This window comes from Mustela lutreola, chromosome 8, assembly GCF_030435805.1.
Source record: "Mustela lutreola isolate mMusLut2 chromosome 8, mMusLut2.pri, whole genome shotgun sequence".
Lineage (NCBI taxonomy): Eukaryota > Metazoa > Chordata > Mammalia > Carnivora > Mustelidae > Mustela > Mustela lutreola.
In genome coordinates, this window is record NC_081297.1 from 40981463 (window position 1) to 41006975 (window position 25513).

The 25513-nt window shown below is 38.2% G+C and overlaps 1 protein-coding gene across 7 annotated transcripts in view; it reads right to left on the bottom strand.

The window, feature by feature from the left end:
* The window catches only part of USP18 (ubiquitin specific peptidase 18), a 59980-nt gene that overhangs the window by 3850 nt on the left and 30617 nt on the right, over nt 1–25513 (bottom strand). For 2 of the 7 annotated variants that reach the window (XM_059184295.1, XM_059184289.1), the window contains 7 exons: nt 17917–17996; nt 17479–17625; nt 17019–17114; nt 16178–16345; nt 6871–7002; nt 5823–5872; nt 4538–4575 (listed from right to left, as the gene is read on the bottom strand). In XM_059184295.1, the coding sequence (XP_059040278.1) occupies nt 4538–4575; nt 5823–5872; nt 6871–7002; nt 16178–16345; nt 17019–17114; nt 17479–17625; nt 17917–17996 (711 nt within the window). The remainder of the gene's footprint in view (nt 1–4537; nt 4576–5822; nt 5873–6870; nt 7003–16177; nt 16346–17018; nt 17115–17478; nt 17626–17916; nt 17997–25513) is intronic. The other 5 variants (XM_059184293.1, XM_059184291.1, XM_059184290.1 and 2 more) reach the window with 5 other exon arrangements.

Below are 25513 nucleotides of genomic sequence, written 5' to 3' on the forward strand. Positions count from 1 at the left end.
AAATTATAAAAAATTTAAAAATTTAAATAAGTGAGGAAGTGGAGAGCCATTCATCATGCTAATGGAAATCCAAAAAAGCTGGAGTAGTCATCCTCGTATCAAACTAGATTTTAGACCAAAGACATAATAAGTGATGAAGAAGGACACTATATCATAATCAAAGGGTATATCTAACAAGAAGATCTAGCAACTGTAAATATTTATGCCCCCAGCTTGGAGCAGCCAATTAATAACAAAATTAAAGAAAAATAATAATAATAATAATATGGGACTTTAACACCCCACTCACAATAATGGGCATATCATCTAAGCAAAAGATCAACCAGAAAAAAAAGGGATTTGAATGACACACTGGACCATTTGGATGTCACTGATATATAGAGAGCATTCCATCCTCAAGCAACAGAATACACATTCTGGAACATTCTCCAGAAGAGATCACATATTGGTTCACAAATCAGGTTTCAACCAGTACAAAAGACTTGGATTATTCCCTTCATATTTTCAGACCACAGTGCTTTAAAACTTGAACTCCAGAAAATTTGGAAGGCACACAGTACATGGAGGTTAAAGAGTATCCTACTAAAGATTATTAATGGGTCAATCAGAAAATTAAAGAAGAATTTTTAAAAATTCATGGAAACAAATGAAAATGAAAATACAACTGCTCAAATCTTTGGGATGTACCAAAGACAGTCCTAGAGAAAAGTACATAGCAATACAGACCTTTCTCAAGAAACAAGAAAAGTCTCACATATATATGCTAAATGTACACCTAAAGAAGCTAGAGAAAGAACTGCAAAACTAAGTCTAAAACCAGCTGGAGAAGAGAAGTAATAAAGATGAGAGCAGAAATCAATGATACAACCCAGACATGCAATGCAAGCCCCCTTTCCAATGTTCTTGCCACCCCCCCTGAGTTCCCTTGTCCCCTCCCCTTCTGAGAGTAGTTCCCAAGCTGTAAGCCTCTGGATGGTCTCATGCTGTGAGGGTCTTCCCCTCACAAGCAATCCTGTTTGAGCCACACCCAATAAATCTTGTTGTGTGTTACTGCCAAAAAAAAAAAAAAAAAAAAGATACAGAAATTTTAAAAAAACAAAACAGTAAAACAGATAAGTGAAATCAGGAACTGGTTCTTTAAAAGGATTAATAAGATTGACAAACCCATAGCCAGACTTATCAAAAGAGAGAGGGAGAGAGAGAGAGAAAATGAGAGAGGCCCCAAATTAATAAAATCATGAATGAAAGAGATCACAACCAACACAAAATAAATACAATTTTGAGAATACAGAGCAATGATATGCCAACAAATTAGGCAATCTGGAAGAAAAGGATGCATTCCTAGAAACATATAAATTAACAAAACTGAAACAGGAAGAAATAAAAAAAACAAGATCGGACCCATAACGAGCAAGGAAACTAATGCAATAATGAAAAAACTTCCCAAATAACAAGAGTCTGGGGCTGGATGGCTTCCCAGGTGAATTCTACCAAACACTTAAAGAAGAAATCATTATTCTTCTGTTTCAAAAAATGGAAATGTAAGAAAACTTCCAAACTCACTATAAGAGGCCAGCATTACCTTGATCCCCAAACCAAAGACCCCATCAAAAAGGAGAATTACAGACCAATATCCCTGATGAACATGGATGCAAAAATTCTCACCAAGATACTAGCCAATAGGATCCAACAGTACGTTCAAAGGATTATTCACCAGGACCAAGTGGGATTTATTCCTGGGCTGCAAGGGTGGTTCAATATCTGCAAATCAGTCAGTTGATACACCACATTAATAAAAGAAAGGAAAAGAATGATATAAATCTCTCAATTGATGCAGAAAACGCATCTGACAAAATACAGTATCATTTCTGTATTAAAATTAAAACTTCACAGTGTAGGGATAGAGAGAACAGACCTCAATATCATAAAAGCCATCTGTATGGCAATTCACAGACCTATACCTCTGGGGCTAATAATATATTATATGTTTCTTAAAAAAATTTTTTAATTATATATATAAAAAAAATAAAAGCCATCTGTAAAGAGCCCACATTGACCATCATCCTCAAAGAGGAAAAAACTAAGAGCTTTTCCCCCGTGGTCAGGAATATGACAGAGATGTCCACTATCACCACTGTTTTTCAACATAATACTCAAAGTTCTAGCATCAGCTATCAGACAACAAAAAAACAAATAAAAGGCATCCAAAACACTAAAGAAGTCAAACTTTCACTCTTCACAGATGGCAGAATACTGTATGTGAAAAGCCCTAAAGATTCCACCAAAAAACTGCTAGAACTGATATGGGAATTCAGCAAAGTAGCAGAATTTAAAAAAAAAAAAAAAAAAAAACAATGCACAAAAGTTGACTGCAATTTTGTACAGTAGTAATGAGGCAGCAGAAAAGGAAACCAAGGAATCTATCCCATTTCCAATTGCACCAAATCCAGATAAGATACCTAGGAAAAACCTAACCAAAGAGGTAAAAGATTTGTACTACGAAAACTATAGAACACTTATGAATGAAATTAAGGAAGAAACAAAGACATGGAAAAATGTTCTGTGCTCACAGACTGGAAAAACAAATACTGTTAAAATGTATATGCTACCCAGAGAAATCCATCCATTCAGTGCAAATCCTATCAAAATGCCACCAGCATTTCTCACAGAGTGAAAACAAATAATCCTAAAATGGGTATGGAACCAGAAAAGACCCTGAATAGCCAGAGGAATGTTGAAAAAGAAAACCAAAGCTGGTGGCATCACAGGCTTGATTTCAAGCTATCTTACAAAGCTGTAATCATCAAGACAATATTTTATTGGCACAAAAACAGACACATAGACCAATGGAACAGAATAGAGAACCTAGAAAAGGACCCTTATGTCTGTGGTCAACAAATTTTTGACAAAGCAGGAACAAATACCCAATGGGGGAAAAAAAGTCTCTTCCATAAATGGTGCCAGGAACACTGGACAGTAACATGCAGAAGAATGAAACTGGACCATTCTCTTACATCATATGCAAAGATAAACTCAATGTGTGTGGAAGATCTAACATGAGACAGGAATCCACCAAAATCCTAGAAGAGAACACAGACTCAACATCTTTGACCTCGGCTGCAGTAACTTCTTGCAGACACATCCCCAGAGGCAAAGAAAACAAAGGCAAAAATGAACTTTTGGGACTTCTTCAGGATAAAAAGCTTCTGCACAGCAAAGGAAACAGTCAACAAAACAAAGATGCAACCCAAAGAATGGGAGACGATGTTTTCAAATGACATTACAGATAAAGGGCTAGTATTCAAGATCTATAAAGAACTTCTCAAACTTAACACCCAAAAACCAAATAATCCAGTCAAAAACTAGACAGAATATATGAACAGATGTTTCTCCAAAGAAGACATACAAATGGCTAACAGACACATGAAAAACATTCAACATCACTAGCCATCAGGGAAATTCAAATCAAAACCACACTGAGATAACCATCTTACACCAGTTAGAATGGCAAAAATCAACAAGGCAGGAAACAACAAATGTTGGCAAGGATGTGGAGAAAGGGGAACTCTCTTACACTGTTGGTGGGAATGCAAGCTAGTACAGTAACTCTGGAAAACAGTATGGAGGCTCTTCAAGATGTTAAAAATAGAGCTACCCTCCGACCAAGCAATTAAACTACTAGGTATTTACCCCAAAGATACAGACACCGTGAAAAGAAGGAGCATCTGCACCCCAGTGTTCATAGCAGCAATGTCCACAGTATGCGGAAGGAACTGTGATGCCCTTCAACAGTTGAGTGGATAAAGAAGATGTGGTTCATCTCTTACACTGTTGGTTGGAATGCAAGTTGGTGCAACCACTTTGGAAAACAGTGTGGAGATTCCTTAAGAAATTAAATATAGAGCTACCATATGATCCTGCAATTACGCTACTGGGTATTTACCACAAAGATACAGATGTAATGAAAAGAAGGGCCATCTGTACCCCAGTGATCACAGCAGCAATGGTCAGTCACCAAACTGTGGAAAAAATCAAGATGCCCTTCAACAGATGAGTGGATAAAGAAGATATGGTCCATATATACTATGGAGTATTATGCCTCCATCAGAAAGGATGAATACCCAACTTTTGTATTAACATAGATGGGACTAGAAGAGATTATGCTAAGTGAGATAAGTCAAGCAGAGAGAGTCAATTATCATATGGTTTCACTTACCTGTAGATCATAGAGAATAACATGGAGGACATTAGGAGAAGGAAAGGAAAAGTGAATTGGGAGAAATGGGAGAGGGAGATGAACCATGAGATATTGTGGACTCTGAGAAATAAAGGGTTTTGGAGGGGAGAGGAGTAGAAGGTTGGGAGAGCCTGGTGGTGGGTATTATGGAGGGCACATACTGCATGGAGCACTTGGTGTGGTGCATAAACAATGAATTCTGGAACACTGAAATTAAAGACAAATAAATAAATAAAAAGAAGATGTGGTTCATATATACTATGGAATATTATTCAGCCATCAAAAAGGATAAATACACACCTTTTGTATTGACATGGATGCAACTGGAGGGGATTATGCTAAGTGAAATAAGTCAAGCAAAGAAAGTCAATTATATAATATATAAATAACATAAAATATAAAATATATTATATTGTATATGAATATATATAAATTATATATTATAAAATATAAATATATAAATATATGGTTTCAGTCAGATGTGGAACATATGGAATAGCACTGAGAACCATAGGGAAAGGGAAGGAAAACTGAAGGGGGAGAGATCAGAGAGAGAGAAAATCATTAGTGACTCTGGACTCTGGGAAACAATCTGAGGGTTTCAGAGGGAAGAGGGGTAAGGTATGGGGCAGCTGGATGGTGGATATTAAGGAGGGCACATGTTGTGATGAGCAATGGGTGTTATATGCAACTAGTGAATCACTGAACACTACATCAAAAACTAATGAAGTACTATGTAGTGGCTAACTGAACATAATTTTTAAAAAGATGAAAAATAATAAAATCTTCATCCTGTGGCACCTGGATGGCTCAGTCAGTTAAGTGTCTGCCTTCAGCTCAGGTCATGATCCCAGTGTCCTGGGATCAAGCCCTGCATCGGGCTTCCTGTTCAGTGGAGAGTCTGTTTCTCCCTCTGCCAACTACTCTCCATGCTTGTGCTCTCTCTCTCAAATAAATTTTAAGAATCTTAAAAAAAAAAAAAACTTAATCCAGCTTTTTTTCTCTAGCTGCCCCTCTGTAGTCATTGGGTTTTCAAAAATACATTTATAGCTATTTACTAAATGCAAGCCACTATATTGGCCAAAGAAAAAGAGAAGAAAGATCCTTAATCCCAAATATTTCATGGTCTAATATAAAATAAAGTTATACATACAAACAGTTACAAACAGGGTGGTCCTTGTTATAAAGGACATATACTAAAACTGCAGGACAAGCATATGAGAAAACCCTACAAATCCAGCATCAATCAGTGAATGCTTTACAGTGTAAGAAAAGCCATGAGCAGAGATATTAAAGGATAAGTGGGTGTTTGCCCCAATAATAAATTAGGAGAGGGAAAAACAGACCAGGAACTGCAAGTGCAAGCCATTGGAGGATATGATGCTGGCGAGCTAGTTATACTTTAGTATTATTGGCATCTAAATTGTGAAAAATGCATGGTACGGTGAGATGTAATGAGAGATGAGGCTGAAGAGTCACTGGGGAGTTATCCAAATACAAGTGGAAGCTAAATCCATAGGTTTCATACAGTAAAAGAACCCTGCATAAACTCATTTGGTTTCCATCACTCAAACACTTCTCTTACCAGCGGTAGTTATGATTTCCATAAGTACACTGGATGTCTTCCCAGGATACCTGGAAGTACATAAAGAGATGAAGTGAATCATCCAGCTAGCATATGTTAAGCACCCAGAGAGTAAGGGGTGCTACATTGTATCCCCCTCACTCATCCAGACAAACCCACCCTTAGGTACCTCTCAAGGCCTGGATCATTCAGTGATAGGACGCCATGTTTACGAAGGCACTTTTAGTACCCTGTTCCCTCTATTTAAACTTGATTGTGCTTGGTTCTAACTTACATATATCTAACTCTTCTTACTTTTCTTAAGTCTCCCACAAAGCATGAAGACACCAAAAACCTAGACATTGAGCTAAGTTAACTCTCAGAGGGCTATATACCGAATGGGTACTTCATGCAGAAAAGGATTTTAAGCAGAAACAGACCTATAAATAGAACAAACCGATGGTTGCCAAGGGAGAGGCAGGGATGGGCAAGAGAGGTAAAGGGGAGCGGAAGATACAGGCTTCCAGTTATGGAATGAGTAAGTCACAGGAATAAAAGGCACAGTATAGGGCACCTGTGTTTCTCAGTCAGTTTAGCATTTGACTCTTGATTTCAGCTCATGTCATATTCTCAGGGTCATGAGGTCAAGCCCCACATAAGCGCTCTGTGCAGAGCCTGCTTGGGATTCTCTCCCTCTGCCCCACCCACTTGCTCTCTCTTCTTATCTCTCTCTCTTTTCTTAAAAAGAAAAAGGTACAGCATAAGAAATATTGTCAGTGATACTGTGATAGCATTGTACAGTGACAGATGGTAGCTACACTTGCAGTAAGCACAGCATAATGTATGAACTTGTTGAATCACCATCTTGTACATCTGGAAAAGGTAACATTGTGCAACTGTACTTGAACTTTAAAAAGCTTTTTATAAAGAAAAGGACTTTTTAAAGGCCCTACACAAAGAGAGAACTAGTCCACAGTGTGTGTTGACCTTGAGGACCCATCTAGTTCGGTCAAAATTTATTACAGGTGGCTAATCCAGGACAAGAGGAAATTTTGGACAATGTTCTCACCCAAGAAACATTGGAATCGTTGAAGCAGAACCATTTTCCATCCACAGAATTCTGGATATAGGCACAGTAATGACCAAAGTCAGCTGCCCCCATGTGGGCAATCACAGCAAAGAGCTCATACTGTCTTCCAAGCTGGCAGGACATAAGGTACAAAATTATTCACCCATCATGCCTCCTTTTCTAACTGTAGTCTAGAATAAAGAAACATTATTTCATCACATTGCAGGCACTAGTACTTCAAGGGGGCTAGAAAATAGTCTTTGAACTAAAAAATCTCATGATTAATTAAGCCACAATTATAATGCCATGCACCAAAAAAGGAGAAGAAATAATCATCTGAGAAAAAGCTCCCCAGAGAAGACATGCCTTGAATTGATCTTGAAGGATAAACAAGACTAGCAGACAAATTCTAAGTAGGGGGTATACTTAAATAGGCCCCCACATTCCAAAGACTTGGCAGCACAGCACAACAGAGCATGTTGAGGAAATGGGAGGCATGGAGGATGCTGGGAAGTCACAAGATATGTGGTTATAAAGATCAAGTCAAGAATTAGAACTTTAGAGGCACCTAGGTGGCTCAGTTGGTTAAGTGTCTGTCTTTGGTTCAGGTCATGATCCAGGGGTCCTGGGATCGAGCCCTGTGTCAGGCTCCCTGCTTAGTGGGAAGCCTGCTTCTCTCTCTGCCCCTCCCCCTGCTCGTGCTTTCTCTCTCTTGCTCATGTAAATAAATAAAATCTTTTTTTAAAAAAGAATTAAAATTTTATTTTTTTTAAGTTTTTATTTAAATTCTGGTTAGTCACACAGAAAGGATATGGTAAAGGAACAGTAAATAAAGCCTAAGCCAAGCAGGAGAAGAGAAATAATATAGAGCAGAAATCAGAGAAATAGAAACTAGAAGAGCAGAACAGATCAATGAAACTAGAAGCTGATTCTATGAAAGAATTAAGAAAATTGATAAATGTCAGGCCAGACTTAATCTAAAGAAAAGAGAAAGGACCCAAATTAATAAAATCATGAATGAAAGGTGAGAAATAATGACCAATACCAAGGAAATAGAGAGAATTATTAGACTTACTATCAGCAGTTTTATGCCAACAAACTAGGCAATCTGGAAGGAATGGATGCATTCCTGGAAACTTATAAACTACCAAGAGTGAAACAGGAAGACATAGACAATCTAAACAGAGCAATAATCAGCAAGGAAATTGAAATAGTAATCAAAAACCTTCCAAAAAGTGAGAGTCCAGAGCCAAATGGATTCCCAGGGGAATTCTACCAAACATTTAAAGAAGAAATCATACCTATTCTAGTGAGGCTGTTCCAAAAAAATAGAAATGGGAAGAAGACTTCCAAACTTGCTCTATGAGGCCTGTATTACCCTGATCCCAAAACCAGACAAAGACCCCATCAAAAAAGAGAATTATAGACCAATATCCCCGATGAACATGGATGCAAAAATACTGAAGATCAATCCAATAGGATCCAACAGCACATGAAAAGGATTATTCACCATGATCTGGTGGGATTTATTCCTGGCATGCAAGGGTGGTTCAACATTCACAAATCAATCAATGGAATAGATCATATTAACAAAAGAAGAGACAAGAACCATATTATCCTCTCAACTGATGCAGAAAACGCATTTCACAAAATACAATATCCTTTCCCGATGAAACCTCTTAAAAATACAGAGATAGAGGGAACATACCTCAACATCATAAAGCCATCTATTAAAAGGCCACTGCACACATCATTCTCAATGGAGAAAAACCTGAGACCTTTTCCCTTAAGGTCAGAAATACGACAGGGAGGGCCACTGTCACCACTTTTGTTCAACACAGTACTAGAAGTCTTAGCCTCAGCAATCAGATAATAAAAAGAAATAAAAGGCACTCAAATTGGCAAAGAAGTCAAACTCTCTCTATTCACAGGTGACATGATACTTTTTGTGGAAAATCCAAAACACCCCTAAATTACTAGAACTAATACAGCAATTCAGCAATGTGGCAGTATACAAACCTATTGTACGGAAATCAACTGCATTTATATACACTAACAAAGTGAATGAACAAAAGAGGAATTAGGGAATTGATTCCACTTACAATAGCACACAAAATCATGAAATACCTGGGAATAAATCTAACCAAGGAGGTAAAGGATCTAAATTCTAGAAACTACCGAATACTTAGAGAAATTGAGCAAGACACAAAAAGTTGGAAAAACAGTCCGTGCTCATGGACTGGAAAAATAAACATTGTGAAAAGGTCTGTGCTACCTAGAATAATCTACACTTTCAGGGTATTTCCTATTAAAATACCATTGACATTTTTCACAGATCAGGAACAAATAATTCTTAAATTTGTATGGAACCAGAAAAGACCCTGAATACCCAGAGGAATGTTGAAAAAGAAAGCCAAAGCTGGTGGCATCACGATGACCGACTTCAAACTGTCTTACAAAGCTGATATACAAGACAGCATGGTATGGGCACAAAAACAAACACATAGACCAATGGCACAGAATAGAGATCCCAGAAATGAACCCTCATCTCTATAGTCAACTAATCTTCAACAAAGCAGGAAAGAATATCCAATGGAAAAAAAGACAGTCTCTTCCATAAATGGTGCCGGGAACATTAGACAGTCACATGCAGAAGAATGAAACTGGACCATTCTCTTAAACCATATGCAAAGATGAACTCAAGGTGGAAGAAAGACCTAATTTGGGACAGGAATCCATTAAAATCCTAGAGAAGAACACCGGCAGCAACCTCTTTGACCTTGGCTGCAGCCAACTTCTTCTGCAACTTCTTGCAGACACATCCCGAGGCAAGGAAAACAAAGGCAAAAATGAACTTTGGGGACTTCATCAAGCAAAAAATCTTCTGCACAGTAAAGGAAACAGTCAACAAAACTAAGAGGCAATCCAGGAATGGGAGAAGATATTTGAAAATGACATAAATATTTGCAAATGGCATGAAGGGCTGGTATCCAAGATCTATAAAGAACTTCTCAAACTCAACATCGAAAAAAAAACAAATAATCCAGTCAAAAATAGACAGAAGACATGAACATACGCTTCTCCAAAGAAGGCATACAAATGGCTAACAGAAACATGAAAAAGTATTCAACATCACTAGCCATCAGGGAAATACAAATCTAAACTACACTGAGATATCACTTTACACCAGATAGAATGGGAAAAATCAACAAGACAGGAAAAAAGTGTGGGCAAGGATGTGGAGAAAAGGGGACCCTTTTACACTGTTGATGAGAATGCATGCTTAGTACAGCCACTCTGAAAAACAGTATAAAGATTCCTCAAGATGTTAAAAATAGAGCTACCGGGGCGCCTGGGTGGCTCAGTGGGTTGAGCCGCTGCCTTCGGCTCAGGTCATGATCTCAGGATCCTGGGATCGAGTCCCGCATCGGGCTCTCTGCTCAGCAGGGAGCCTGCTTCCTCCTCTCTCTCTCTCTGCCTGCCTCTCTGCCTACTTGTGATCTCACTCTGTCAAATAAATAAATAAAATCTTAAAAAAAAAAAAAAAGAGCTACCCTATGACCCAGCAATTGAACTACTAGGTATTTACTCCAAAGATACAGACATAGTGAAAAGAAGGGGCACATGCACCCCAATGTTCATAGCAGCAATGTCCACAATAGCCAAACTGTGAAAGGAGCTGAGATGCCCTTCAACAGATGAATGGATAAAGATGATGTATTTCATATATACAATGGAATATTACTCAGCCATCAGAAAGGATGAATACCCCCTATTTGCACTGAATGGATGGAGCTGGAGGGGATTATGTTAAGTGAAATAAGTCAAGCAGAGAAAGAAAATTATCTTATGGTTCCATTCATAAGTGGAACATAAGGAATAGCATGGAGGGCCACAGGGGAAGAAAGGGGAAACTGAATGGGAAGAAATCAGGGAAAGAGACAAACCATGAGAGACTCTGGACACCAGAAACCAGCTGAGATTACAGAAGGGAAGGGCTTGGGGATTGAGCAACCCAGTGATGGGTACTAAGGAGAGCACATATTGCATGGGTCTTATATGTAAACAATGAATCTTGGAACACTACATCAAAAACTACGTACAGTATGATGGCTAACATAACATAATAAAAATAATAATAAAAAATTTAAAAATTTTTAAAAAGGGAAAAAACCACTGGGAGTTTTGACACTGGGAAAAAAAATCATTTTTTTCAAAAATAATTGGTTATGAAGTGCCTGGGTGGCTCAGTTGGTTGAATGCCTGACTACTGATTTTGGCTCAGGTTATGATCTCAGGGTCTTGAAAGAGCCCCATGTCTTCTCTGTGCTCATCAGGGAGTCTGCTTGAGATTCTCTCTCCCTCTTCCCTTCCCTCTGCTCATGCTGTCTCTCTCACTCTCTCTTCCTCCCTCAAATAAATAAATAAATAAAAATTGAAAAAGCAAACAAATCTAAATATTGGCTGGGCATCAATGATATTATGAAATTATGAGATGCACTGTTGGTGGGAGTGAAAACTGTTACAGCCACTGTGGAAAACAGTATGGAGATTCCCCCCAAAAGTTAAAATGGAGCTACTCTACAATCTGATAATCACATTACTGGGTATAGACCCAAAAAATACAAAACACTAATTCAAAGGGGTATATGCCCCCTGATGATTATAGCAACATTATTTACAATAGCCAAGATATAGAAACAGCCCAAGTATCCATCAATTGATGAATGGATAAAGATGTGATATACACACACAATGTAATATTACTCAGCCATTAAAAGAATGAAATTTTGGGGGCGCCTGGGTGGCTCAGTGGGTTAAAGCCTCTGCCTTCAGCTCGGGTCATGATCCCAGGGTCCTGGGATCAAGCCCCACGTCGGGCTCTCTGCTCAGCAGGGAGCCTGCTTCCTCCCTTCTCTCTCTCTGCCTGCCTCTCTGACTGCTTGTGATCTGTTGGTCAAATAAATAAACAAAATCTTTAAAAAAAAAAAAAAAAAAAAGAATGAAATTTTGCCATTTGCAACAATATGGATAGAGCAAGAGAGTATAATGCTAAGTGAAATAAGTCAGTCAGAGAATGCCAAATACCACATGATTTTACTCATATGGAACAAACTGAGGCTTTTAGAGAGGAGGGTGGGTGAGCCTGGTGGTGCATATTAAGGAGGGCACATATTGCATGAAGCACTGGGTGTGGTACATAAACAATGAATTCTCAAACATTGAAAAAATAAAAATAAAATAATAAAAATGATTTGTGGAATTTAAGAAACAAAACAAACGAACAAAGAAAAAAAAAAGGAGAGAGACAAACCAAGAAATGAACTCTTAACCATGGAGAACAAACATATGGTTTGGGTGGGTTGGTAGGTGGGTAGGTGGGAAATGGTTGAAAGAAGTGATGAGGATTAAGAATACTCTTATCAAAAAAAAATTTTTTAAGAGTACACTTGGGGCTCCTGGGTGGCTCAGTTGGTTAAGTGACTGCCTTCAGCTTGGGTTATGATCCCAAGGTTCTGGGATCTAGCCCCACATGGGGCTCCCTGTTCAGTGAGGAGTCTGCTTCTCCCTCTCCCGCTCCCCTGCTTGTGCTCTCTCTCTGTCAAATAAATAAAACCTTTAAAAAAAGAGTACACGTATCACCATGAGCACTGAGTAAAGTATAGAATTGTTAAATCACTATATCATACACCTGGATTTTATATATATACATATATATATTATGCAATTATATGTATAATATATAATATTTTATATATATAATATATATATTATGCAATTATATGTATAATATATAATATAATACTGTATGGTAACTAAACTGGAATTAAAATTTAAAATTTAAATGATAAAAAAGAAATTATGAGATAGAATTGGTCACATCTAGAGAAAGAGAGCTTAGTCTTTAGGAAGACATAATGAAATACTTCAAATGAAAGAGCAGAGTCTGGGACTTGCTTCAGAATAATCCAGTAGGGGGTTGGAGAAAGAAGAGGGTGAGGATGTTGGTAAAGCTAGATTGGTCATGGGTTTTGATAACGTTTAAACTGCTTGATGGACATGGGAATTCGCTGTATAAGTCTTTGCTATTTTGGTATATATTCAAGATTTTCAATCACAATGTCTTCTTAAGTGGAAAAAAATTTTTATTTAAATTCAATTAGCTGGGGCACCTGGGTGGCTCACTCATTAAGCATTTGCCTTCAGCTCAGGTCATAGTTCCAGGTCCTGGCATTGAGCTCCCCATCGGGCTGCCTGCTCAGCAGGAAGACTGCTTCTCCCTCTCACACTCTGCCTGCTTATGTTCCCTCTCTTTCTGTGTCTCTGTCAGATAAATGGATAAAATCTTTTTTAATTAATTAATTAATTCAATTACCCAGGGTATAGTATATCATTAGTTTTTGATAGAACATTTGATGATTCATTAGTTGAAAATTTCAAGATGTTATTTCATCTGTTTTGTTTCTTATTAAATGCCACATACAAGTGAAATCATAAGGCATTGTCTTTCCCTGACTTATTTTGCTTAGCATAATACCCTCTAATTCCTTCCAGATGAACATAAGGGAAAGGAAAGAAAATTAAAATAAGATGAAAATAGGGAGCCAACCTTAAGAGACACTTAATTCCAGGAAACAAATGGAGGGGTGCTGGAGGAGAGGTGGGATGGAGGAAGGGGTAATTGGGTGGTGGGCATTAAGGAGGGCACTTATAATGCACACTGGGTGTTATATGCAACTTACCAATTACTAAATTCTACCCCTGAAACTAATAATACAGTATATGTAAACTACATTGTATCTAAATAATTTTTTGGAAAGATATTTCATTATGAAATTTGTATACTTCATAGTATACAAATAGAAATAAGGAAAACTCAAAGAATAGAAAATGAGAATCTTATGAAACACATATGTACTGAATAGGTAAAGAAAGCATGTTATATAGGAGCTATTATATTATTAGGCCTCAGTTTTTATTTTTTATTTTTTCAATTTAAATTTCTCATTGTGTTCAGTTAGCCAATATATAGCACATCATTAGTTTTTGGTATAGTGAATTTTTTTTAATTTAAATTGATAGATAGATCTCTCTCTCTTCCTTATCTATTCATCTGTCAATGGAATCTCGGCTCTTTCCATAGTTTGGCTATTGTGGACATTGTTGCTATAAACATTGGGGTGCAAATGCCCCTTCAGATCATGATGTTTGTGTCCTTTGGCTAAATACCTAACAGTGCAATTGCTGGCCCATAGGGTGGCTCTGTTTTTAACTTTTTGGGGAATCTCCATACTGTTCTCCAGAGTGCCCGCACCAGCTTGCATTCCCACCAACCCTTCCTCCACATCCTCACTAACATCTGTTGTTTCCGACTTGTTCATTTTAACCATTCAGACTGGTGTGAGCTGGTATCTCATTGAGATTTTGATTTGTATTTCCCTGATGCTGAGTGATGTGGAACATTTTTTTCATGTGTCTGTTGTAGGCCTCATTTTTAAGAAACCATGTTTCTACAGCATGAATAGTAAAGAGCATTAAAAAAACAGTCCATATATATATACACTATATGTATATATAATTCTACATTGCTACATATATATATAGCAATACATATATATGTAGCAATATAGAATTTACTAAATATAACATTTTAAACCTAAAAAAAGATATTTATGTTATATTTTTTCTCAGAATTTCCCAGTAAGTTATTAGGTCAGGAAAACTGAATTCAACTTTACTCTGATTAAATTTGGCCCGGGGCGCCTGGGTGGCTCAGTGGTTTGGGCTGCTGCCTTCGGCTCGGGTCATGATCTCAGGGTCCTGGGATCGAGCCCCGCATTGGGCTCTCTGCTCCGCAGGAAGCCTGCTTTTCTCTCTCTCTCTCTCTCTCTCTCTCTGCCTGCCTCTCTGCCTACTTGTGATCTCTGTCTGTCAAATAAATAAATAAAATCTTTAAAAAAAAAAAAATTTGGCCCAGTGAACTGGCTCTTTTGTTACTATCCTCAAAGTGGGTATAAGCTGTTTTAAAAAGAAAGGTTGGTATTATGTTTAGAACCCAAGATCTTGCGTTTACTTATGTATATATGTATTATATACTTCATTTAAGGAGAAAGCCCTGAATTATGGATTCCTCCCATTCCTTAGTGCTGTGAGGGTTATGAACAAAGTCCAATACTTAGAAATAATCGGAGTGGGGAGATGAACCATGAAAGACTGCAGATTCTGAGAAACAAACTAAAGGTTTTTGAGGGGGGTTGATCCTGGTGGTGGGTATTAAGGAGGGCACATATTGCATGGAGCACTGGATGTGATGCATAAACAACGAATCTTGGAACACTGAAAAAATAAAATGCAATTTAAAAAAAAAAGAAATAATGTTTTGAGTCTTTTTTATTTAAATTCAATTAATTAACATATATTTTTAGTTTCAGAGGTAGAGTGTGATTCATCAGTTGTATATAACACTTAGTGCTCATTACATCACATGCCCTCTTTAATGCCCATCACCCTGTCACCTCATCCCCTCACCACCTCCCAACCTCCACCAACCCTCAGTTTATTTCCTGTGGTTAAGAGTCTTTTTTATGGTTTGTTTCCCTCTGATTATGTCTTGTTTTGTTTTTCCCTCCCTTCCCCTATGTTCACCTGTTTTGTTCCTTAACTCCACATGTGAGTGAAATTATATAATTGTCTTTCTCTGACTTATTTCACTTAGTATAATACCCCCAAGTTCCATCCATATTGTTGCAAATGGTAAGATATCATATTTTTTTATGGCCGAGTAATATAGCATTGTATATATGTACCACATCTTTCTTTATCCATTCATCTGGCACCAGCACCCCAATGTTTATAGCAGAAATGTCCAAAATAGCCAAACTAGAGAAAGAGCTCAGATGTCCATTGACAGAAGTATTTTGAATCTTATAAGAAAAGCAACCACATACAGCAAATGTTGGTGATAAGTAGTATGGTAATAACAAGCCATCATTTTTTCATTTAAGAACACATAGGTTTCCATCATTAAAATACTGTTTTAAAAAAATAAATGTTTCTTGAACATATGAATGTGTTTCTATGAATCACACCAAGCAGCTGCTGGTGAGTTTTCCTCCCTTTGTGTGCCCCAAGCATGTCCAACATAGGCTGTGATTTATGAGATGCTATAATGGCAAAGATGAGATGACCAAAAGTGCTATGTCTGTTGAGTGCGTGACTTTAAGCATCTTAGGGGAAGAGAGGCAAAATCAAGCAGACAAGGGGTCTGAAGAGATGGAGGATGGAAGGGCATTAAGGAGCTTCTCACCTGTTCCTCAGCATTACAGAGGCCTTCTTCAATCACAAGGACCTGACTTAAATCCAAGGTCTGGGGGAAATAGAGTGAGTGGCAAATCTTTTCTGTCTGAGAATTCCTGATGGAGAACCGCAAGAGGTGGATTGTCAAGGTCTGGGGCAAATGGGTCAGCTTCAAGACCTGAAAAAGCAAAATTACTATGGAGATGAAGTCCTAAGGCACTTGAAATGGGTAGATTTAGAGAAATACCCGGGCCGATGGTGTGTTCTTCTTCTCCAAAATGTATCAGAATGATATAATACAGAATTAAGGGCTCCCATCTGCTGAATCTGTTGAGCTCTTCACAGAAATCATGAGCAGCCATAGGGTTCTGCACAAGAACCAGGAACCACAGGAACTAGAGTCTGCTCTAGAGAGCTAGTCTAACTCTGCATGGAAAACTGCCTGCTGCTCTTGGACTTTCTCTTTTTTTTTTTAAGATTTTATTTATTTATTTTGTCAGTGAGAGAGAGTGCGCACAAGCAGGGAGAGCAGCAGGCAAAGGAGAAGACTCCCCAACGAGCAGGAAGCCCAAAGCAGGACTCAATCCCAGGACCCTGGGATCATGACCAGAGCTGAAGGCAGATGCTTAACCAGCTGAGCCACCCAGGCATCCCTTCTCTTATCTTTTAAAAGGCTCTGCCCCTCTCAGTGATGGGCCTCTGAAAATCAGGATCCCCAGATCCCAGATACTAGCCAGAATATAAATTCCCACCCTCAACCAACACATGGTACCGTCTATGAAGGCTCTATCAGGAAATCCACTAAAGGCAACCCCAAACTATGGCAGCATCTGGTTTCAGAGAGTGAGTACCTGTTTCCCACAAGTCTTTTTCCCACATTTCTCACAGAAACATTTGCTTTTGCCTGATAATTCCCTGGGTTGGAAGAAACATCGAAGGGCATCCTCCTGTTTCAGAAGATCAAAAAAAAAATCAGAGTTAGTATTTACCACACTACAAATGAGGATAAAAGTTTTTCTTCTGGCTCTCCCCATATCCTCCCCCCTGGCCCAGTGTGGTGCATGTGGCAGGATCTCCAAAAAGACCTAGTGACTGGATTGATAAATAGGAGGGAGCACTTGTTAAGGTAGCAGTGTAAGGAGAGAAAGTAAAAGGAAACAAAATTTTTTTCACCAAATCAAAGGAGAAACAGAACTGTGCAAAGGAAATAGAAATTACTTTTTAAAAGGCAATGGTGGATTAAAGAAGTAAGGGCACACTGGCAGCACCAGGTTTATGGGAACAGAAAAATCACCAAAAGAAATCATTTACCAGTGTTTTCAGGGGTTTTGAGTCCATATCAAAAAGAGGAAGGGGGAGGGTCAACATGCTACTGTTTCTGCTCCTTTCCACAGTACATTCAAGGCAAACCAAGGACTCCTTCACCCGGATTGTATACAGGGCCTGCAGCCTCTCTACCTGTAAGAGAGAGAAGGTGAGAGGAAAGAAGGGTACAAAGTCATAAACAAAACAAGTCAAGTCAATTTCCAGAAATTGTAGCCATCAAACAGAAGCTCCAAAAATGGTAGTCACTGATGCTCTTTGCTCTTCAAAAAGGTGCAAAATAATAACAATAATAATATTATGGAATTGTGATAAGCATCATATGTGGATTTCTCTTTTAATCCTCTCTATACATTATATTGATTGCTGGATGAGCTAAATGAGCAGCATCTTAAACTTCTGAGTTCTCTGGTTCTAGGATCTCACCAGGTCCACATCTGTGATTTGGTCCTTAATTAGGTTCCAGACCGTGAGGTAGAGTTGAGCAGCATCATGCTGGACAAACACTGGACAAAGAGAAAAATAACAGCCCGATCAGTGAGGTCACCAAGGGACAATTCTCATGCATGTTCTTGTGCCCTTGCTACCTACATGTACATGAACATTCACCATTTTGTCCTCTCCCAGCCCTCAATATCATCACCAACCCCCACTTTAGTTAGGCACTAAAAATGAAAAATAAGCTTGTTTATTTTTTTAGGAGCTCAGTAAATATTATTTATTTATTTATTTATTTATTTTAATTTTTTATTTTAAATTTCTTTTCAGTGTACCAGAATTCATTGTTTATGTACCACACCCAGTGCTCCATGCAATACGTGCCCTCCATAATAACCACCACTAGGCTCACCAAACCTCCTCCCCGCCGCCCCTCCAAAACCCTCAGATTGTTTTTCAGAGTCCATAGTCTCTCATTGTTCGTCTTCCCCTCCAATTTCCCTCAACTCCCTTCTCTCCTCTCCATCTCCCCATGTCCTCCATGTTATTTCTTATGCTCCACAAATAAGTGAAACCATATAATTGACTCTCTCTGCTTGACTTATTTCACTCAGCATAATCTCTTCCAGTCCCATCCATGTTGATACAAAAGTTGGGTATTCACAACTCCTCTTAAAATTCAAAATCCAGTCTGACTGCATCATAGAAGTTTCCTTTTTTCTGACCAGCCATCCATTCCTACTGGCCTCTACTAGGGGATCCAGCCACATAAAACCAATATTCCATAGTGGATTCTTTCCAATTTCCAAGCCAAGCCAACACCTTATTTGGACTCTAATGACCATTCATTTCTCTGTATTTTTATTTAATTTCTTTTTCATTCCCCATAAATTGAGCAGTTTCCCAATACTCATATCTGACCCAGGTCTTCCCCAAAGGTATCTGGGAGGACAAGAAAGGAAAGAACTGTCTCAGTGTTAGATGATGCTGACTAAGAGGAAACAGGAATTAAACAGTAGATTTTTCATATGTTATGTAAGAAGCCTAAAAGACAGATATAAATGAATTTCTATTGTTTAACAGAAACCTAGGAATACAAAGAACATGAAAAACACACTGAGGACTATTTTATAAAAGAACATATGTCTGCCAACATGCAAAGACACTGCAAGAAAAGGTAGTTATTGTAAATGTATTAAATATTCATATCAGCTGTCTCAACACCTTTTTGTTTCCTTTATTATACTTATCACAGTTTGTACTTAACATTTTTTATTTCAATTTGTTTTGTTTGACTTTTGTTTTGGCCTGTCTCTTCTCAAGATTATAAGCTCCATGGAAGCAAAGACCCTATCAGTCTTGTTCCTTTATCTGCAATACAAGCACAATACCTGGCACATAATAGGTGAACACTATCTATGAGCTGAATGAATTAATTAATCCATATTTTAAGGTAATAACCCCAAAACCTAAAGACAAACAGAGTGGAACTAGGGTTGAACTATGCTGTCTCCAGGGAATTCTTTACAGAAGACTGCCTGCCATGAAGCCAACACTGGACATAAAGATAGATCTCCTTGTCATGTAAAGACATTTTGCCTCTTCTGATCATACCAGAGCCAAGAGTCCTAATTTGTCTAAAAAATACAGGGATATCTGCCCAACCCATAATTTAGTTAACACCTGCTATGTGAAAGGCATTGCACATACTAGAGAAAGTTACTATCCCCAAGAAACTTATATTCTAGTGGAGGACAAGTATCCACAAAGTCATAATTTAAAGAATAAGAAAAATTCCCTAAAGTAATCAAACTGCTATGAAAATTGATATAAAAGTGAAAATACAACTGGAATGATGGAGTTAGGAGCTCTATAAATCTAATCCTCCAGAAAAGCAATGAAAATCCTGGGGAAAAAAATTATAAAAATCATTTTTTCAGAACTCTAAAAATTACCCAAAGGTTTAAAAAATCTTAGGAATATTTATTCAACAAACACAGCAGAACCTACATAAGAACAACAGGATTTCAACCTGGCCTATTTCCATTTCCTTCTTCCCAGCTCTGAGGTAGCTTTGAGAATAAGAAAACCTGCAATCATATAGGCTGTGAAAACCAGAAGCCTTGTAACTGAGAAAGAGACAGAGTGGGATGGGAGTTCCTCAAAAAGTTCCATACTGAAAGCATTTTTATTATTTGACTTGTCTTGCAGCTTTATGGAAAAGCATCCTGTGATGGAGGTTGTCATTATTTGACCTGACTCAGAGCTTAAAATCCTATTCCCAGGATATTTGTCAAAAGAAACCAATGATAGTTAATATTGTGATTACCTAAGGTTGTAGTAACAGATAGGGCAAAATAAAAAAGAGACCAGCTGAAACTTAAAAGATGGATCTGAGTACTGAGATGTCCATAGTGGACTTCTAAATCTCTGACATATTCTTGGTGATCTGGAACGCCATTTGTAGGCCTTTAAAGAAATCCCTGACCAATCATTAGGTGACATTAAACTAACCAAACAGAATCTTTAATGGCCACACACAATAGGAAACATAGCCTTTACAGAATTAGTCCAGGAAAGCCATTAAACAAATAGCAACAACAAAACAACAGCAACAACCTCATTGTCAGAGTTTCTGATTTCCACTGTTGCCACATTATATTATCTAAAATGTTTAGTTTTTAACAAAAAATTACAAGACATACAATGAAGCAGAAAAATGTGGTACACATACACACAAATAGCAATCAGTAGAAACTATCACTGAGAAGATCCAGATGTTAGTCTCATTAGACTTTAAATTTTTTTAATATTTTATTTATTTATTTACAGAGAGAGAGACAGTGAAAGAGGGAACACAGGGGGAGTGGGAAAGGGAGAATCCGGCTCCCCGCTGAGAAGGGAGCCTGATGCAGGACTCTATCCGAGGACCCTGAGATCATGACCTGAGCCCAAAGCAGATGCTTAATGACTAAACCACCCAGGCACTTTAGTCTCACTAGAATTTAGATTAGTTATAATTTGTTCAAAGAACTAAATAAAACAATATTGAAATAACTAAAGTATGAAAGCAATGTCTCACCAAACACAGAATATCAATAAAGAAAAAATTATTTTAAAAATCCAAATAGAAATTCTTGAACTGAAAAATACAGTAAGAGAAATGAAGAGTTTTCAAGAAGTGGTCAATAGCAGATTTGAGCTGGCAGAAAAAAAGAATTATCAAACTTGAAAACAGGTCAATGAAGTCATACAGTCTGAGGAATAAAAAGAAAAACGAATGAGGATAAATGTACAGAGCACCAATGGGCTCAATGATGAATTCTACCAAACATTTATGGAATAAATTATACCAGCTCTCAAAAAAACTCTTCACAAGATAGAAATAGAGGAATTTGCTCTATAAGGTTACCATTCTCCTATTACAACAACCAGACAAAGACATTACAAGAAACATTATTACAGGTCAATATCTCTCATGAACATAGATACAAAAATCCACAAGAAAATATTAGCAAATAGAATCCAACAAAATATAAAAATTATATAGAACAACCAAGTGAGATTTACCCCAGGTATGCAAGACTAGTCCAACATCTGAAAACTAATTAATGTAATCCATCACATCAATACACTAAAAACAAAATTCAAATGATTTTATTAATAGATGCCAAAAAAGCATCTGACAAAATCCAACATTCATTCATGATAAAAACTCTCAGCCAACTAGAAACTGAGAGGAGCTTCCCAAGTTTGATAGGGACATCTTCAAAAAAAACCTACAGAGGGAGGAGTCAAGATGGCGGAGAAGTAGCACGCTGAGACTACTTCAGCTAGCCGGAGATCAGCTAGATAGCTTATCTAAAGATTGCAAACACCTGAAAATCCATCGGCAGATCGAAGAGAAGAACAGCAATTCTGGAAACAGAAAAACAACCACTTTCTGAAAGGTAGGACCGGCGGAGAAGTGAATCCAAAGCGACGGGAAGATAGACCCCGGGGGGAGGGGCCGGCTCCTGACAAGCAGCGAGCAACGGCGCACAAAATCAGGACTTTTAAAAGTCTGTTCCGCTGAGGGACATCGCTACAGAGGCTAAACCGGGGCGAAGCCCACGCGGGGTAAGCGTGGCCTCAGGTCCCACAGGGTCACAGAAGGATCGGGGGTGTCTGAGTGTCGCAGAGCTTGCGGGTATTGGAACGGGAAAGCCGGCTACAGAGACAGAGCCGACAGTAAGCTCACAGCTCAGTGTTACCTTGAACCAGTCGCAGGCTCAGTGAGCTCGAGCGCGGCTGGAGGTCAGGCAGACGGGAGTAACTGGGCGCTGTTCTCTGAGGGCGCACTGAGGAGTGCGGCCCTGGGCTCTCGGCTCCTCCAGGCCGGAAACCAGGAGGACGCCATTTGTATTCCCGTCCTCCGGAACTCTACGGAAAGCGCTCAGGGAACAAAAGCTCCTGAAAGCAAACCCAAGCGGATTACTCACCCCGGCCCCTGATAAGGGCGGGGCAATTCCGCCTGGGGCAAAGACACTTGAGGATCACTACAACAGGCCCCTCCCCCAGAAGATCAACAAGAAATCCAGCGGAGACCAAGTTCACCTACCAAGAAGTGCGGTTTCAATACCAAGAAGAGCAGCAGAATTCCAGAGGAGGAGAAAGCAAAGCACGGAACTCATGGCTTTTTCCCTGTGATTTTTTTTAGCCTTACAGTTAATTTAATTTTTTTCTTTTTCATTTTTTGTTTTTTTTCTCGCCTTCTGGTAAATTTTTTTAACTTTTACCTTTTTCTTTTTTAACGTTTTTTAACTAGTTTATCCAATATATATATATTTTCTTTTTTATATTTTTCTTATTTGTTTTCTTTTTTTTAATTCTTTTCTTTTCTTTTTTTTTCTTTTTTCTTTTTTTTTCTTTCTTCCTTTTTGAACCTCTTTTTATCCCCTTTCTCCCTCCTCACGATTTGGGATCTCTTCTAATTTGGTTAAAGCATATTTTCGTGGGGTTGTTGCCACCCTTTTAGTATTTTACTTGCTCCTTCAATACTCTTATCTGGACAAAATGACAAGACGGAAAAATTCAACAAAAAAAAAAAGAACAAGAGGCAGTACCGAAGGCTAGGGACCTAATCAATACAGACATTGGTAATATGTCAGATCTAGAGTCCAGAATGACAAATCTCAAGGTTCTAGCCAGGCTCGAAAAAGGCATGGAAGATATTAGAGAAACCCCCTCGAGAGATATAAAAGCCCTTTCTGGAGAAATAAGAGAACTAAAATCTACCCAAGTTGAAATCAAAAAAGCTATTAATGAGGTGCAATCAATAATGGAGGCTCTCACTGCTAGGATAAATGAGGCAGAAGAAAGAATTAGTGATATAGAAGACCAAATGACAGAGAATAAAGAAGCTGAGCAAAGGAGGGGCAAACAGCTACTGGACCACGAGGGGAGAATTCGAGAGATAAGTGACATCATAAGATGAAACAACATTAGAATAATTGGGATTCCAGAAGAAGAAGAAAGAGAGAGGGGAGCAGAAGGTATACTGGAGAGAATTATTGGGGAGAATTTCCCCAATATGGCAAAGGGAACGAGCATCAAAATTCAGGAGGTTCAGAGAACGCCCCTCAAAATCAATAAGAATAGGCCCAGACCCCGTCACCTAATAGTAAAATTTACAAGTCTCAGTGACAAAGAGAAAATCCTGAAAGCAGCCCGGGAAAAGAAGTCTGTAACATACAATGGTAAAAATATTAGATTGGCAGCTGACTTATCCACAGAGACCCGACAGGCCAGAAAGAGCTGGCATGATATTTTCAGAGCACTAAACGAGAAAAACATGCAGCCAAGAATACTATATCCAGCTAGGCTATCATTGAAAATAGAAGGAGAGATTAAAAGCTTCCAGGACAAACAAAAACTGAAAGAATTTGCAAACACCAAACCAGCTCTACAGGAAATATTGAAAGGGGTCCTCTAAGCAAAGAGAGAGCCTACAAGTGGTAGATCAGAAAGGAACACAGACCATATACAGTAACAGTCACCTTACAGGCAATACAATGGTACTAAATTCATATCTCTCAATAGTTACCCTGAATGTTAATGGGCTAAATGCCCCTGTCAAAAGACACAGGGTATCAGAATGGATAAAAAACAAAACCCATCTATATGTTGCCTCCAAGAAACTCATTTTAAGCCTGAAGACACCTCCAGATTTAAAGTGAGGGGGTGGAAAAGAATTTACCATGCTAATGGACATCAGAAGAAAGCAGGAGTGGCAATCCTTATATCAGATCAATTAGATTTTAAGCCAAAGACTATAATAAGAGATGAGGAAGGACACTATATCATACTCAAAGGGTCTGTCCAACAAGAAAATTTAATATTTTAAATATCTATGCCCCCAACGTGGGAGCAGCCAACTATATAAACCAATTAATTACAAAATCAAAGAAACACATCAAGAATAATACAATAGTAGTAGGGGACTTTAACACTCCCCTCACTGAAATGGACAGATCATCCAAGCAAAAGATCAGCAAGGAAATAAAGGCCTTAAACAACACACTGGACCAGATGGACATCACAGATATATTCAGAACATTTCATCCCAAAGCAACAGAATACACATTCTTCTCTAGTGCACATGGAACATTCTCCAGAATAGATCACATCCTCAGTCCTAAATCAGGACTCCATTGGTATCAAAAGATTGGGATCATTCCCTGCATATTTTCAGACCACAATGCTCTAAAGCTAGAACTCAACCACAAAAGGAAGTTTGAAAAGAACCCAAATACATGGAGACTAAACAGCATCCTTCTAAAGAATGAATGGGTCAACCAGGAAATTAAAGAAGAATTGAAAAAAATCATGGAAACAAATGACAATGAAAATACAACGGTTCAAAATCTATGGGACACAACAAAGGCAGTCCTGAGAGGAAAATATATAGCGGTACAAGCCTTTCTCAAGAAACAAGAAAGGTCTCAGGTACACAACCTAACCCTACACCTAAAGGAGCTGGAGAAAGAACAAGAAAGAAACCCTAAGCCAAGCAGGAGAAGAGAAATCATAATGATCAGAACAGAAATCAATGAAATAGAAACCAAAAAGACAAGAGAGCAAATCAACGAAACTAGGAGCAGGTTCTTTGAAAGAATTAATAAAATTGATAAACCCCTGGCCAGACTTATCAAAAAGAAAAGAGAAAGGACCCAAATAAATAAAATCATGAATGAAAGAGGAGAGATCACAACTAACACCAAAGAAATACAAACTATTATAACAACATACTATGAGCAACTCTACGCCAACAAATTTGACAATCTGGAAGAAATGGATGCATTCCTAGAAATATATAAACTACCACAACTGAACCAGGAAGAAATAGAAAGCCTGAACAGAACCATAACCAGTAAGGAGATTGAAACAGTCATTAAAAATCTCCAAACAAACAAAAGCCCAGGGCCAGACGGCTTCCCAGGGGAATTCTACCAAACATTTAAAGAAGAACTAATTCCTATTCTCCTGAAACTGTTCCAAAAAATAGAAATGGAAGGAAAACTTCCAAACTCATTTTATGAGGCCA